The 16,008-nt window shown below is 43.9% G+C and overlaps 1 protein-coding gene across 2 annotated transcripts in view; it reads right to left on the bottom strand.

The window, feature by feature from the left end:
* The window catches only part of LOC144799736 (meckelin-like), a 347,109-nt gene that overhangs the window by 22,138 nt on the left and 308,963 nt on the right, over nt 1-16,008 (bottom strand). The window contains exons 24-26 of one of the 2 annotated variants that reach the window (XM_078671255.1): nt 15,608-15,724; nt 13,007-13,114; nt 10,328-10,430 (exon numbers count right to left, since the gene is read on the bottom strand). In XM_078671255.1, coding sequence (XP_078527381.1) covers nt 10,328-10,430; nt 13,007-13,114; nt 15,608-15,724 — 328 coding nt within the window. The remainder of the gene's footprint in view (nt 1-10,327; nt 10,431-13,006; nt 13,115-15,607; nt 15,725-16,008) is intronic. The other variant, XM_078671257.1, reaches the window with a different exon arrangement.

Here is a 16,008-nt window from a genome sequence, read left to right as displayed (position 1 = left end):
TCATTTGACAGGGACAGCCCAGTAAGTAATTTGATGATGTTAAGTGCTTTTCTGGCCAACTTTAAGGAGTCGGCAGAGCATGACTGTACCATTTTGTTGATGGGAGATTTCAATATTCATAGATGTAAGGAAAACTGCCCCCCCAATGTGTTATTTGGTACCCCGGACGAAGAAAATACCCATTTTGAACACTCAGAGCAGGGTACCTTTCTGGAAATAATGTTGGCTGAACATGGGCTTATTTTACCAAAGGCGGAGGATGAGGATATCCCCACTTTCACGGGCCATGGTAGTGGCTCTGTGATCGATTATATTTTCCTCTACAGTACTAATGGAGCCCAAAGCAGTAGCTACACAGTCTTAAGGTCCCATTTCAGTGATCATAACCTCGTGGTTTTAAAAGCAAAGAATATATTTGTCATCAAGGATAGCTGTAAAAACCTGACAGATAAGCATGATCTGCGGTTAACGGACCAAGCACGCAGAATCAGATGGTGTAGAGTAATCCCAGATGAGTTTTTTTGTAACTTGTGTGAGAGTAGTAGGGATGACCTGATGCTGTGTTTGGATGAACGGGCTGGGGATGGCGAAGTAATGGAGGCGTATAAAAAGGTCTGCATTGATATACTCTCCAAATTGACTGTTCATGGTAAAAGTAGAACACAAGGGAATGACGGCTGGTTCGACAAAAAATGTTCAGCAGCAAACCGTAAACTTAAGGCTGCCCTCAAATTAGAACCAGTTGACAGACGGTTAGTAGCTACCCTTAGGAGAGATTATAAAACAACAATTGATGAAAGGCGGCGCGAGATTAGGGAAGACGCTTGGGCTGACCTAACCTCTACAGAGGTATTAAAAAACAGCGCCAAGTTTTGGGCGGTGGTAAATCAACCTTACTTCTCGGATTCCAACAACAATGAATTGGATTGTGGTATCCAGGAAGAACGATGGCACACACACTTTAGTTCAGTTTACGAAGACGAGACCCAGGTGGTAGAACGCCTGACCGCATTCCCTCAATTACTATACACCCTATCTGTGAATGAGGAGGAGGTGGCAGTGGCCATTGGTTTGATGACCAGTAACAAAGCCCCCGGGCCCGACGGCGTCCCCTCTGACCTTTTTAAAGCTGATACTTTATTTTGGTCTAAAGTTTTAACTAATGTTTTTAATAGAGTCTCTAAGACGGGCATTCCTGAGTCATGGTCACAGTCGGTAATCGTGCCAATTTACAAAAAAGGGGATAGGGGGGACCCTGGTAATTACCGACCCATATCCCTTATTGACTCCGCAGTTAAGGTTTTGGGGAGGGTGGTTTTAGGTAAATTGACCACCTGGCTAGAGGAGACAAACACACTTTCACCTCTACAGTACGGCTTCCGCAAGGGACGTGGCACAATCGACCAAAGCTTAAATTTACAGCTGCTAATTGGGAAGTACACCTTAGCTAAACCAGGCTCATTGTTTATTGCTTTTATGGATCTGTCCTCGGCGTTTGACCGGGTAAACAGATCTAAACTGTGGGACCAGCTCCTTAACATCGGAACAGACCCCAATATAGTTTACTTTCTAGCAGATCTCCATAGGGATCTTACCGCAACGGTCCGCTATGATAGAAAGGGGAACTGCACGGAGAAAATTAGCATTATCAATGGCGTGAGACAGGGGTGCATCCTTGCTCCCCTGCTTTTCACACTATATATTAACGACCTTGGCAAAGCTTTGAGTGGAGCCTGTAAGGATATCCCGAAGGCCGGGAAATATTTGTTGCCTGCCCTACTGTATGCGGATGACGCTGCACTTCTAGCTAGAACCTCATTAGGACTCCAAAGCTTGCTGAACTCTTTTTATGTCTTTATGGATAATCTTGACCTGAGTGTTAACTTTGGGAAGTCTCACGTCATGGTAGTAGGTCACAAAGCCAAGGCAAGGAAAAATGCGATGCCACTTTTTTGTAATAAACATAAGCTGTCGCGAGTCTCTAGATTTCCCTATTTGGGGGTGGTCTTCGATGAGGGCTCTACGTGGAACCCCCAACTGGTGGAGAAAAAAACCTCCTTGGTACGTTCGTCCTCCGCAGTACTAAGATTTTCCCGTAAACTAGGAGTGAAACCCATTGAGGCAGTACTAAAAGTATACGCTTCTAAATGTATTGCAATTGCCACGTATGGGGCCGACTTGTGGGGCTTCAAACAGGTCTCATCGCTCCAAGTCTCAGAGGACAATTTCTTAAAAACTCTTCTTTCCCTGCCTAGCTCTACCGCAAACTACATAGTTCACCAGGAGTGTGGAGTAGGCTATTTGGAAGACAAAATTGCCCTGGCCCCCTTATTAAAATGGTTGGCAGTTTGGCTAAACCCAGAGCTTGATGTAAACCATGAAATCCTAAAAGACTGTCTAAGCCTGGATCATTGGGACAAAATCACCTGGTTGAAGTACGTGCAACAAATGTGTGTAAAACTGGGACATCCAGAATTGTTTGATAAACCTTCAAGCTTGGTGAAAGGGGATATAAAATGGGTCAAAAACACCTTCTTGCTGAATAGAGGAATGGACAGAGAGGGCAGGGAGCTGCTTAAATCCTCTGTCAGGTCCCATCAGCTGATTGTTTCACCCGACCCCGAACCGGAACTGTACCTTAAAGTTGTGAACAACGCTAATCATAGGTACTTGTTAACACGATTCCGTTTGAATAAAATACATCTCTTAATTTCTGGCCGCCCCGTTTGGACTAGAAGTAAGGATTTAGTATTATGCACATGTGATGGTTGCTCAATTATGGATACGGCTCATTTTCTGTTTTTCTGTGACCACCTCAAAGGTATAAGATTTAAATTTATTATACCATTGCTAAAAGGAAAGGGTTTTAGGCAAGTGAAGCCAGCCTTGCTGTACCTCCAACTCTTGGCAGAGATTTGGGTCATTGTTAATGTGGCTAAATTTTTAACTATCGCAATGAGACTCAGTAAAAAGATTGCTTGGCCTTAGAGGACTTTGTATAAACATAAAATACCGTCCGAAATCTTAATCAAGGTCACTAATGTGCACATTGTTGTTTTTAAAAGGAAAAAACTTTACACTCTGTATATTTCTGTTTTTACCCATGTTAGCTGTTATATTTTTTTTTTTTTTTTTTTTATGGGTGGATTATGAATTGTTTTAATGCTTGTACACTTTTATGGTTTTTGTGATTTAAACCGAATAAAGTATCTTTTGAATTTGAATTTTACATGTACAATGAAATGTCTTCCCTGCCAGTTTGTCAATAAAAAACTTTAAAAAAAAAAAAAGTAATTTTGATACCACCTTTGGGACTCATTTTGGGTTTGATTTCATAACCAATTTGTCTGTAAGTATCAGTAGGTATGGCTCGTGAGTGGTGGGCATTTGTATCTCACTTACTCTCCTTAGTGAGGTGACAGAGATGAGGAATGCAGTTTTGAGGGTTTGCAACCTTGGATGTTCATTCTGCTTTGGTTCAAAGGATGAAGTCATCAGATAGGCGAGAACTACTGTAGGAAAGTGCCCCTTTTTGACATGGTCACCCCCACCTTTTGCTTGGTATTTGATGCAATTTCGACTAAGCTGCACTTAGTTCCTGCTATCCAGGTCCCCAGTGCTAATGCTCTTTCCCTAAAACAAGGTAACTGTTCAATTATTCCCCGAATTGACAAGACCTTTAGCACCTCTAAGTCCATTGTAAATGAGATCCCTGGTGCCTAGGTACTAAAGAAGTTCCTGAAGGGCTATAGCATCTATTGTGCCACCGTAAGAGACCCCCACAAAAATCTTGCAGCCTGCCGTTGCAGGCTGCATGAAATGGCGCAGACAAATGTGAAAACATGACATGGCACACACCCTGAGTGCCATGCCCCCAGACACTGCATGACATATATGTAAGCCACCCCTACAGTAGGCCTTGCAGGGTTAAGGCAGGGTGCTTTATATTACGTGTGAGGACATATCTGCATGAGCAGATATTCCACTGTGTTAGTTCAATTGCTAGATAGTACAAGTGAACAGGGAAGCCATCTTAAGTACATGTACTGAGCACTGGTCATTGGAAGTCCCCCAGCTACATGATGGCTTCACTGAAACCTATGGCGTTTTGTATCAAACACCTAAATCTCTCCTGTTGTGGATTTATCAAAACATGCACCCAGAGGGCACCTTAGAGGTGCCCCCTGAAAACCTAACAGCCTCTTAGTGCGCTGGGTAACTGGTATCATCTAGCCTGCCACCAAAGACATGTTTCTGACCCCCTGCAGGGGACAGCCTGCGCTCTCCAAGGCCATGAATAATGCCTGCTCTGGAGGAAGGGATACACACCTCCTTCAGCAAGATGGCTAGTGAATCTGCATGCCAGGGAAGTCAAAGCCCCTGCTGCCTTTGATATGGAACCCAGGTTTAACTCGGACCTGGGAGTTGCCACTCCCTGCCCTGAGGCCCATTTGGCACCAGTACAGGTGGGAATTTAGCTATGCAAGGAGGTGTGCAAGGAGGTGTGCTGCACTACCAGGCCAGTCACACTGCTAAGGTGTGCTGTCTGATGTGCTCCACGAAAGAAGGATTCCACCATCTTGATTTTGGGAAATTAGGAACTTTGAGACAGAGTTATGCCCACTCCCCACAGGAAGTGGTCGTATAGGGGGTGTACTGACCACAAAGGTAAGGCGCCCATTGGCTAATACCCTTCGCTCATCTTAGTATCTCCAAATTCAGAACGTAGGTGACCCCCTGACACCAGGACCTCGGATTCCCCTGACAATGTAAATGTAAATGTAAATGTACAGGAATTTATATAGCGCAAATCACCAAGCGGTTTCTAAGCGCTTGCTTAGGGAACCCGTCCTGGTATTCCCCTGTGAGATAACCCCGGCAGGGTATCCGCAAGGTGAAAGCCAGGCATCCCGCCGCGAAGGGCCGTTGTGGAGATTAAGCAAGCTATTGCCCAGAGTCGCAGAGTGTGAACCCGTAAATCGAGTAGGCACCGGAGCGAGAATTGTCAAGTCCATGGACATTTTAGGACTCAAGACCCCGCCGAGCCGGGAATTGAACCCTGGTCCCAGGCTGACCTCTGCTTCCAGGTCTGCCTCCTCTAACCAGTGAGCCACACTTCTCCAAATACAAGAATACAATACAAGAAGAAGGACCAAGAAGAGCTGAAGAAGCAAGAACTGCGGACTACTGGTGGTTTTTGGCACCAAATTCTTCATGCCTGCCCCTGTCCTTACAATCGCAACAACCTGAGTCGTCCTGCAGTTGTGCATCATTGAAATGCCTCGGCGGGCCTATGCACTTCACCAATCCATCAGCATCTCCCCTAAAGTGGAGAAGCCACTTCCCTGCAACCTGCAGGTACCGACCGCAACGTCAGGTTCAAAATTGTCCTAACCACCGGGTTCACAAAGACAGCAGCCACCCAGGAGCAGGTCAACATGCTCCAGGAGGTCAGATCCATCTCTCCACCAAGCCAAGTGTGAAGACTCCAGGACCAACTGGAGTCGCCCTGCACAAATACCCAGGGTACTGGATCCCTTGCAACAACCAAAGCTTATTTGAAGTCCAATCCGCACTCCAACACTGAAATGACTGCCCAGCCTACGGAGGACATCGGCATCGTAGAGGCGAGCAGCAAAAGTGGCACAGCTATCGGGGTCGCCCCCCCTTGCAGCCGTAACCGAGAACCGGGAGTGCTTTTGAAGCGAGGGCCCGGCTGACCAAAACCCTCAGCATGGATCTACAGTAAGCAACTGTGCCCCCCTGCTCCCTGGGCCCTCATGAACTGAGCCACCCATTGATAGTTCCTGGACTTGTCCCCAAGTCCCCCTCTGCAGCCTGTTTCTAGGTGGGCGACCTCTTTGTCTACGGTGTGGTGTGCAGGGCTACCAACCCATCTGGCACCTCTGGACTCATACACTCCAGGATGGGTAAACTCAAACTGCTGGTGGTACTTTGAACCTTGGTCCCCCCTAGCACCCAACTCCTAAAGGGGACCCTCAAAATACGATTGTACGTTCCTGTATGCACTATATGTTTCTATACCCATCAGAAAGCATTATCGCGTAAAAACACATTTGTGCTACAATTTTACTTAATTGGAAAAATCGATATCTCGAAAAGTACTTACCCAATTGCGAATTTCTTGGTGTTAAAATATATTATAAATATACCTGTTATTTTTATGAATTGGTCTCAAATTTCTTCTTGAGTGTGTCTCATTTATTCACTCTGTGTGTTCACCAAATACTTAACAATCCCCTTTCAAAAGCCGTAACTGCTCATCCAAACTACTAGAAAGGAGAGCATTTAGGATTATTAATTTAAGCCCTGTAAGCAAATAAGGGTCACCTGGACTTTCTACATAGTGTAGTTCTTTTTGGTACACTACAAAAAAGCCAGCTTCCAAGATGGTTGTATTAGCTCTTGTCTGGTGACACATTTCCCCTCATGTAAGGTGGGTCCCTTGATGAGAAACAATACTTCTTCTCTATTCTTGGGGTTATTGCCTTAGCCTCAGTGGATTCTTTAAATGTTTCTCTGCTGTGGTCTAGCATGTTTGAGAACACTGGTGAGAAACAGGTTTCTTTTTTGTTTCAGTAGTAGGACCTCCAGGAGGAAACATGCCTCTGAGTGTTTTTCCTTCAGTTGCTCTCCATAGGTTCCTGAAGCCTTCTTTACTATTGTGTTGTATGCAGAGATGTTGCTGGTGGTGATGATTTCGTTGAGTGAGACTCCACTCCTTCATCTGTCTTGCCAGTCATCAGTTGTTTCCCATGAATGAGAGAGGCCTTCTTGTTTTTCTTCCTCCAGGTTAAAGAACTCCGGTTCCAACTCTTCCTGCAGCTCTGGTGTAGTGGGTAGTTTGAGCTCCTCTGTTTCCTCTACTTCCAGTTGTTTTTTTAGAGAAATTCTGTAACACTGCAGGGAGTTATCAAATTCCCTCTTCCTTTTAATTAGAGCTTTGAGTTTGGCCTCGAGATGCTTTCTTTTCTGCTCAACCGTACATGATTTTCTTTGTTCGGCAATCTCCGCATTGTGTCTTTGTTTCAACATCGATGGAAAGGAAATTGTCGAGGTCAGATGCCTCAGCGGGTTTTGGCATCAATGCTGAGTGACTCTTTAATGCTGCTGTGGCTCCCATCTTCTCAGATGGCGTTGATCTGGTTTTCGCCATCTGCCTCCCATGCCATTAATCCTCTCTCAATGTTGAAGCAGGTTTTGTCTCCATCGGTGTCCCTTGTCTTTGACCCATGTGGCTACTTGGGCTTCACTCTGCCCTCCGGCATTGACTATTTCAACATCATTGCTGGTATCTTCGAGACCGAGGTTTTCGGCTCGACTGTCCTGGCTCGGAAGTATTACCTTTTGTCTGTGTGCCTCCCTTGGAGCTTTCTTGTGACTCTTGCCAGTTTGGCCCTCAATGATCCCTTTGTGTTCTGTCTCTTTCCCTTGGGCCTCTCCGTCTCCAGGATGTACTTCTCAACGCTCACCTGGCGTAGGTCTTTTAAGGACTCCTGTTTTCTCACCGACAATGCCATTCTGTAGTGTGCCCACCTCTGCTTCTGCCTTGCTTTGATGGTCTTGGCGAGAACTTTGCACATGACGTGCAGTCCTCTGAGCTGTAGACCTTACTGAGGTTAAGATTACAGACCTCATGTGTGTCCTTCTGTGCAAACTTATCGTGGTACTTGGGGCCGATTCTCAAGGTGGTATGCTCAATGCCCCTTTCTTATTCTCCATCTACGTGGGCTTGTTGCACCACCCTTCTCACCTCGGTGCCACTTAGTGACTTTTGGTGCTTTCTTGGTCTCTTTTCGGTGTCCTACATCCGCTCAGTCGTCATTACTCCTTTTCTCTCGATGGAGATGGTCAGTGAAAAAAATGTATTTTCTCTGCACAATTCTTTCTTCTTCAACTCCAGAGTTCTCCTATAAGCCTCCAGACACAACGGCAGATAAAATAATTATGTAAATGTAAATGTAAATGTACAGGAATTTATATAGCGCAAATCACCAAGCGGTTTCTAAGCGCTTGCTTAGGGAACCCGTCCTGGTATTCCCCTGTGAGATAACCCCGGCAGGGTATCCGCAAGGTGAAAGCCAGGCATCCCGCCGCGAGGGGCCGTTGGGGAGATTAAGCAAGCTATTGCCCAGAGTCGCAGAGTGTGAACCCGTGAATCGAGTAGGCACCGGAGCGAGAATTGTCGAGTCCATGGACATTTTTAGGACTCAAGACCCCGCCGAGCCGGGAATTGAACCCTGGTCCCGGGCTGACCACTGCTTCCAGGTCTGCCTCCTCTAACCAGTGAGCCACACTTCTCCATTATAAGATGGCAACTGCATCAAGGGATTTCTTGTGCATACATCTGATGTCAAACGAGGGGGATTTAAACCCAAATGGTAGATGACGCCCACCAAAAATAAGAGAAAAGAGATTTCACTTCAAGGAGACTTTCCTGCTCCAATCACTACATGGCAGAATAGTGCATAGCAAGTAATTCCAGAAAAGATTCACGCTGCAGAACTTCAGTTTGGGAGCAGGTATAGAAAGACTCTTTCCACTCACTGAAATTGTAATTTAAAATCCTCCTAGACTGTAACGTTGGATTTTAAATTACTATTCATAAAATGCCACATATATAATTTTAGCCTTTTTCTGCCTAAACCAAATTTGCTTTTCTGCCAGTATTAAAGGTCACATGAATGTTAATGGCTCTCTGGTGTGACGTGTATTCCTTTCCAGACATGGGGAAAAAGGAGTTTCTCTCCTTAGCAGTGTAGCCTGAGGGGTTCATGTGGTTAAAAGGATAGCCTGAGGGTTATGCCCACCCCCTGCCTGACTTCTTAAACTGCCTTCCCTCTCACAATGCTGCCCATACCTGGGCATGCCTTTATCCCTCTAGAAAATTGAAAGCAAACTAGGACAAAGGGGAAGGTTGGACAAAAGGGGCATCCTCCAAGCAGTGGGTATAAACATGAACGCCTGAGACACTCAACCGGTATACTCCAGGACATGTAAAGATTCAGAAAAAAGACTACCCTTCTATCTTCTGAAGAAGGAAGACGAGACTGCTTTGCCTTGAAGCCAGGATCCCAGAAGTGACTGCAAGGATCAGTTGGCTGACCTCCTATGTGAGTTACAGAAACACAATAAGCTTCCAGAGGCCTTTCCTGCAACTGCCCAACTGACCATCACCAACTGGGCCTGCCTGCACTCTGCTGCTGGCCTCTGACTGACTGAGTCCTGGCACCCATGAGTAGCCACCCTAGGTCCTGGACCCTTTTCTGGGGTCAGAGTTTACTTCTTTAATCTGCAAAATTTAAGAACTGAACTCCAGGTGGAAATTCTGAGATTTGATCAACATCAACCTGATTGCATCTCCCATCAACAAAAAGCTCCGATGGTGACTTGCTCTTTAAGTAAGCGATGACTATCCATGTCTTCTGCCAACACAAAGCTCCAGCAGCAACCTAATTGTTGTACCAGCAACGACCCCCTGCGTCTCCTCCCAATGCGAAGCTCCAATGGTGACGTGCTCTTCATGCCGACAATGATCTCCTCACTGCTCCTGACGATGCTAAGCTCCAGTTGAGGCTCCACGCATGGAATTGGACTCAGGAGAAGGTGAACTTTCCCACTGGGATGAACCTGGCCCATCTCAGTCGGTTTGAACTTTTGACTTTGACCTGATCCAGATGACCAGCTAGCCGACATTGGCGCTTTGTTCTTTTTGACACTTTTTTTACCTGAAACTTGAAAAATTCATAACTTTGTTCTACTTATTGGATTTTTGTTGATTGTCTGCCATTTTCTTTATTAAAATGTACTCTATGTATGTAAATTGATTTGGTATTTTTCTTCTATTGCATTTATACTTTACTACTGTTTGAGTACTGCATACATATTTTACACTTTGCCTCTAAGTTAAACCCACTACCTCTGTGCAAGTTACCAGAGAATTTTAAGTATAGGTTTATTTAGTAAATTTTGTAGTTCATCCTGACAAGAATTTTGTTTATTACTTGAGTAGGGCTCTCACACCCCTCATCTACTAACCACATGTCTTACAGATAAATAGGTTTTATTTTAGCAATGATAACAGAGTATAATGTTTTACAGACTGTCACACTACCCCTGTAAATAGTAGCTCACAGGTTGAATCTACGATTTTTGCAAGGAATGTTGGACAGACATCTTTGCAGGTCTATGCATAGTAATATGACTATGGAGAGTGAGGCACTCACAGGGTCATTATAGGCTGATTAGAAAGGCTGGACCAGCACAGTTTGGGATATGTCCCATTGTGACACTGGAGCTCACTTACCGTTGTACAGGAAAGATCTTTCAATGGGTTGTTGGAACTCCATTCCCATGACACGCTCAAGGAACATCTTGTCTTTCACTAGATAGTCCATATCTTTGAACACCTAGATAAGAATTGAACATTTTAGCACACTCCAATCTCCCTAAATTAAACAGGGGCATCACCATGTTGCATAGATATCATTAATGATGTTTTAAAACCTTTACAGTTCATAACTCAACGTGGAGAATGTGGCGTGAGTGGGGCCCAGGTATGCATTCCTATGTGGCATAGGGTCAGAGTATATATGTTTTCTCTGTGTTTTAAAGCCAAAATGTACAATCTTTGCTCAAGGAACTACTTCAGAATATATATATATATATATATATATATATATATATATATATATATATATATATATATATTAGGATGCGTACGTTTTATCTTAGCAGTTTAAAAGAAACCTGTTGCAAGTATGTCCTACAGAGCTTTAGATGGATAAGCTTATTCTTGTAATCGGCCAGATCATTTTACGCCTATTGAGCCATTGATACCAAATGTTTTGAAAAGATTCAGACTGCACCACTCTGGTATATACTATTATACATAGGGCAAACTCAAAGACCACCAAAAATGGAAGTGGAGATAGTGATTCTAGTGTAAAAACAAATTACACAGAGGCTTCTAATTCAGATTGACACAGATGGAAAGGTCTGTACAGTTCACAGAAAAATAAAGGCACATTATAAACAGCAAAACAGTACTAATAGCACTCTGAAAATACTAGTTATATTTCATATCGGTACCCTGATATAGTTCCAGGAAACATTGTACACTTTCCCTACATCATCTCCCCATCATAGACTGTATAAATACAGTACCTCTTGCTATCAGAGAGCAGGAGGGAACTGAGACTTCAAGGCCGACACACTGACCAGAGATGCTGCGGCTCCGGCATGCCATCGCTCCAGCTGACAGTGGTCTGACAATCCATTGTGGGGTGTCCAGCTCAAGTCCAGGACGAAGTTACACACTCTCACTATTCAGGATGGGGGTTCGACTAAATCCTTGGTGGGATTCTTGGCTCTTAGACTTAGGCTGTTATACTTAGGCTCTTTCGCACCTACTCACTTGCTAGGTACACTTAGGTACATCTAGACAGGCATCCTAGGAGTACGCACTTTATTTTATAAATGCATTTCTTATTCATGTGTGTGTTCATGACTATTGCAAAATGGTAGAACAATACTATTTCTTTTATTCACTGTACTGCTGGTTCTATATCTCTGCTACTGTGTTACAGTTGTAGCAGCATGCTTATTTTACATGAGAAGAACAATGGTACAATAAATTATTATTGTAAACACGCTGAACTGTTTCTTCTGTGTATCTCTCTGAGAACAAAACAAGCAAGCACGAGTGACTGGGTGAAAGTAGTATATTGTTTCCACAAGTCTGAGGTTATTATGTTCTGAGGTTCCCAAAAACGAATCTCTCTGATAACAGGAGATTCTAGTGGCACTGCGAGCTAGCCAATGCGAAAACATAGGCTGACATATTCGGTGGGGGTGTACAGAGTAAGTTTGCCACCAAGCCCACTGTATATGTTATCCGTAAACAGCGTAGGTCCTGCATGAAAGGGTACTATCGGGACTACACTACATACTATATAGGGGTGGGCGGACCTCTCCGTTCCACTCATGGAATGTGCGGAGATTTGCCCCTTCCGCCTTTCACAATGAAGGCGGATGAAACGAGGCAAATCTCCACACACTCGGGGGCGTAACGGAAGTTGGCCGCCCGCCTCCTGCCCGCCTCCCACCCGCAGTATTAAATGACATTAAAAAGCCTAAAATAAGATTTAAATAAAACTTACCTTATCGCGGGGTCATCCTTGTCCATCTAGTCTTCTTCTTGGCACTGCGCATGTGTGGGAGCCTGCGCATGCCCATTCCTGGCAAGGAATGCGCATGCGCAGGCTCCAGCGCATGCACAGTTCCAAGAAGAAGGCTAGATGGACAAGGCTGACCCTGTGATAAGGTAAGTTGTATTTAAATCTTATTTTAGGCTTTTTAATGTCATTTAATACTACGGGCGGGAGGCGGGCGTCGCGTAACGGAAATATGTGGAGAGGCACCCACCCCTAATACTATACTATGCTGAAGATTTGGCCACATTTGTATTTCTCTCTTCAAACTGATACCTTTCCTAGTCACACCCCCAACCTGTCTTCTCAATGCTTCCAAGTTATCAGCCTTACTCCTTTGCATTTCAATCGAAATACAGGACACTGCTTCGCTGTGAAAAAAACAGAAGGTTCCAGAGCTAACTGACAGACATTCGAGACAAGGGGAATAGCAGAATGTTCTAGAGTTAGTAAGCAGAAGAACATTTGAGAGGCAGGGAACAGCATAGTAGTGCTCAAAACTACCCTAAGTGAGCCCGACCCATGCTTGATTTTCAAAATAATCACTATGTAAATAATATTAGAATCATTGTATGAAAATGTATCTCAAATAGATACCATGAAACAATGGCTTGGACCTTGTTGTGGTTAAATGCTTCACACTAGTGGCACAGCAGGGCATTTTAGAAATAGAGATTGGAGGGAAATTTCTTAAGTAAGGACCAACAAGGACAAAGGATGGCTCAGCTTATACATGAGAACAAGGTGGCTGTTAATAGTGGAAAGACCCTTACATGCTCTAGGAATGCTGAGAGGAAGCGGTTGAAGGTGTAGTATGTCTTTATCCTCTGCTCCAGTAGCGGATTGCCCTCCGTCCGTGCTTTCATCCCACTGGGTGCCTGCTAACAGAAAGGAAGATTTTCAGTGTGTTATGAAATATAGACAACTTGTGATCTTGTTTCCACAAGTGGTGGATGGAATGGCATTACCAATTTTAGAAAACTGAAGCCCTTTCCTGTACCTTATAAAACAAAAAATTGGATCAGACTCATAATTGGTCTATTACACTTGGAAAAGAAAAAAACTAGAGGGTTAGGAGGGCCTTTTGGACAACACTTAGGAACATCAGTCTTGTGTGTGTAACAGAATTATCATGCATCTTCGGTGTGAAGGTGAATGATCTGCTTCGCCTACTCTTATCATCAATGATACTGTTGTTTAGTTCCTTTAAAACCTATACAGGATATGCGCATTTAGACAACATACACTGTAGGATTGGTGTCAGACTGATTCTAGACAGATACTCCAGCTCGCAGTGGTCTGACATCCCTTGCGGGGTGTCCAACCCGAAACCAGGACAGGGTCCCACAGTTTCTCACTTCAGGTAATGGGAATTGACTCTATCCTAGGGAAATTCTTGGCTTAATACCTACACACATGCTAGGTACATTTAGATACATCCAGTTAGGATTGCATTGTAGGAGTACATATTTCATTATCTTGTATTTTATGTACTTACCTGTATTCATGGTATAACAAAATGGTAGTACTCTACCATCCTTTTACTTGCCTGGTGCTTCTAATCATCTATATATGTTACTGTCTGATGATTGTTTCAGCACACCTATTTTACACTAGAATAACGACTGTTCAATAAATACTTATTGAAAACGTCCATACTGTTTATTCTGTGTATCTACAGAGACTAAGTGAGCACGTGTGACTGAGCGAAAAGTAGTACACTGTTTCCACGGTCCTGAGGGCTCAGGGTTGTCATGTTCGATAGTTGCCAAGAACTATTCTCTCCTTGATAAGAGGAGTTTCTAGTGGCACTGTGAGCTAGCTGGTACACAGGCCAACATACCCAGTGGGGATATCTAGAATCAGTCTGACACCAATACTACAGTGTATGTTGTTTAAACATGCAGATCCTGTATAGGTTTTATAGGAACTACGCAACATGGTTCCCAACGTGGGACACCTAGATGGAATATAACAATACGGTCACCAACCTCAGAGGCATACCGACAATAGACAGTGACACACTTTGCTTTGAACATTAAAAGCAAGGCTTGCAGCACATGCCTAAGTTCACATTGGGCTCCAGTGTGAAAAATGAGAAGCAAGTAATTTACTTTTCTCATACATTTTTGTTAATTTACGAATGCATAACCAATAAAACCTTCAAATTCTTAATGTGTAAAACTCTTGATATTGATATCACCGTCCTGCCAAATGTATGTGTATGTATGCAGTCCTTTTTATATCTCAGAGGCATATCTCTTGGGTCTCCTCACGCTAGGCAGAAAATTGTCACTTCATACATTGAACCCTAACAATTACACCCCAAGCTCCTTGGCGTTTTAAAATGTTACCCTTGAATGATTTACTAAGATTTTCAAGCTGAGTCTTTGCCTCTGTGGTTCAAGACTAGAAAACCAACCAATTAAATGAAAATGTGTTAATGTAAACATAGTCCTTGTGAAAAGACTCAAAATTTATGAAGTGATTTACAGGGCAACAGGATTGTCAGTCAAAATATTCAGAAGTGTGGTATCCGAAAGAAAACATATGTAGAGAGAGAGAGAGAGAGAGAGAGAGAGAGAGAGAGAGAGAGAGAGAGAGATAGAGAGAGATAGAGAGAGAGAGAGAAATAAACGTGGCTCTCCCTCTCTCATATTGGCTGCTCTCTTTCTCATGTGAATCTCATCCATACTCTTTATTGTTCTCTCCTCCAGTGATGCTTTTACCCTTTCCCTTCCCCTCTCCCGGCTTTATGTTTTCTCCTCCAGTTGCTTCCCTGGTCCCACTCCTTCACTGTTCCCCCACCCCTCATGGGCATTTAGATTTTTCCCATTTTTGGAGGGATTGGCATCTGCCATTTGCTGCCAGGCACTACACAGCAAAACAACTCACTGTTGTGCATCTAAAAATGTTTTTAAATAACAATCTAAGTGGCATTTGCCATCTTAGATAGAGCAATAACAAAAGAAATGGCACGCACGTGATTGTGTGCGCCCGTGCCTGCATGAGGATACATGCACACACTTACAGTAGGACATGAACCAACACTGCAGGCGTATCATAGTCTTTGTTTTTATTTTTCGTCAGTTTTACACAGCATAGTCAAGCTAAATAAGCAAAGCCAATAGGCCCAAAAGGTCAGCTCTATTAGCTTTGCCAATGCTTGCTTTTAGTCTGAGAGTGCTGTATTCCAACATCTATTCCCATCGCAGCTGCCTGGCCCAAATAAGCAAGAGCCTCCACGTTGTTCTACTTCCCATTGGGTTAATAAGCAAACAGGGCTGTTCTAGCAAGCTGTGCTCGGAAACCTTGTCATCACTCTAGCTCTCCTTAAGTCAGACTACTGTTTCAATAGAATAGAGTCTTGTTACCTCCAAAAGTGGTTGCATGATCTTCTCGTACTGCAGTCGGACCCTTTCACTTAGGAGCACTTCAAAGATCTGCATCTCAGAGCCAGGCTCCAGTCCTCTTAGTGGACACAGGTTCTCCTATATTGAGAGGGAAATTAGTGGTAACATCTGGTGAGAGGCGCTGCAGTTGAGGAAAGTAAATCAAAGTCTGCTTCTTACCCATGTGCAACAGATCAGGGTCACACTTTGCCATTTCTAGGGCCATTTCCTACTCCCAACCAAGTTCACATGGCATATGAATGAACCATGTTAAAGCGCCATTCTTTACCAATGAGAACTTGTTGACATAATTGCAATATACAAATTTAAAATACAAAAAAAACCTCCTACTGAGCTGGATGAAACCTATTCATTGATGTCAA

Source organism: Lissotriton helveticus, chromosome 12 (assembly GCF_964261635.1).
Source record: "Lissotriton helveticus chromosome 12, aLisHel1.1, whole genome shotgun sequence".
NCBI lineage: Eukaryota > Metazoa > Chordata > Amphibia > Caudata > Salamandridae > Lissotriton > Lissotriton helveticus.
Note: the sequence above shows the minus strand (reverse complement) of the source record. Positions and strands in the feature narration are given on the sequence as shown.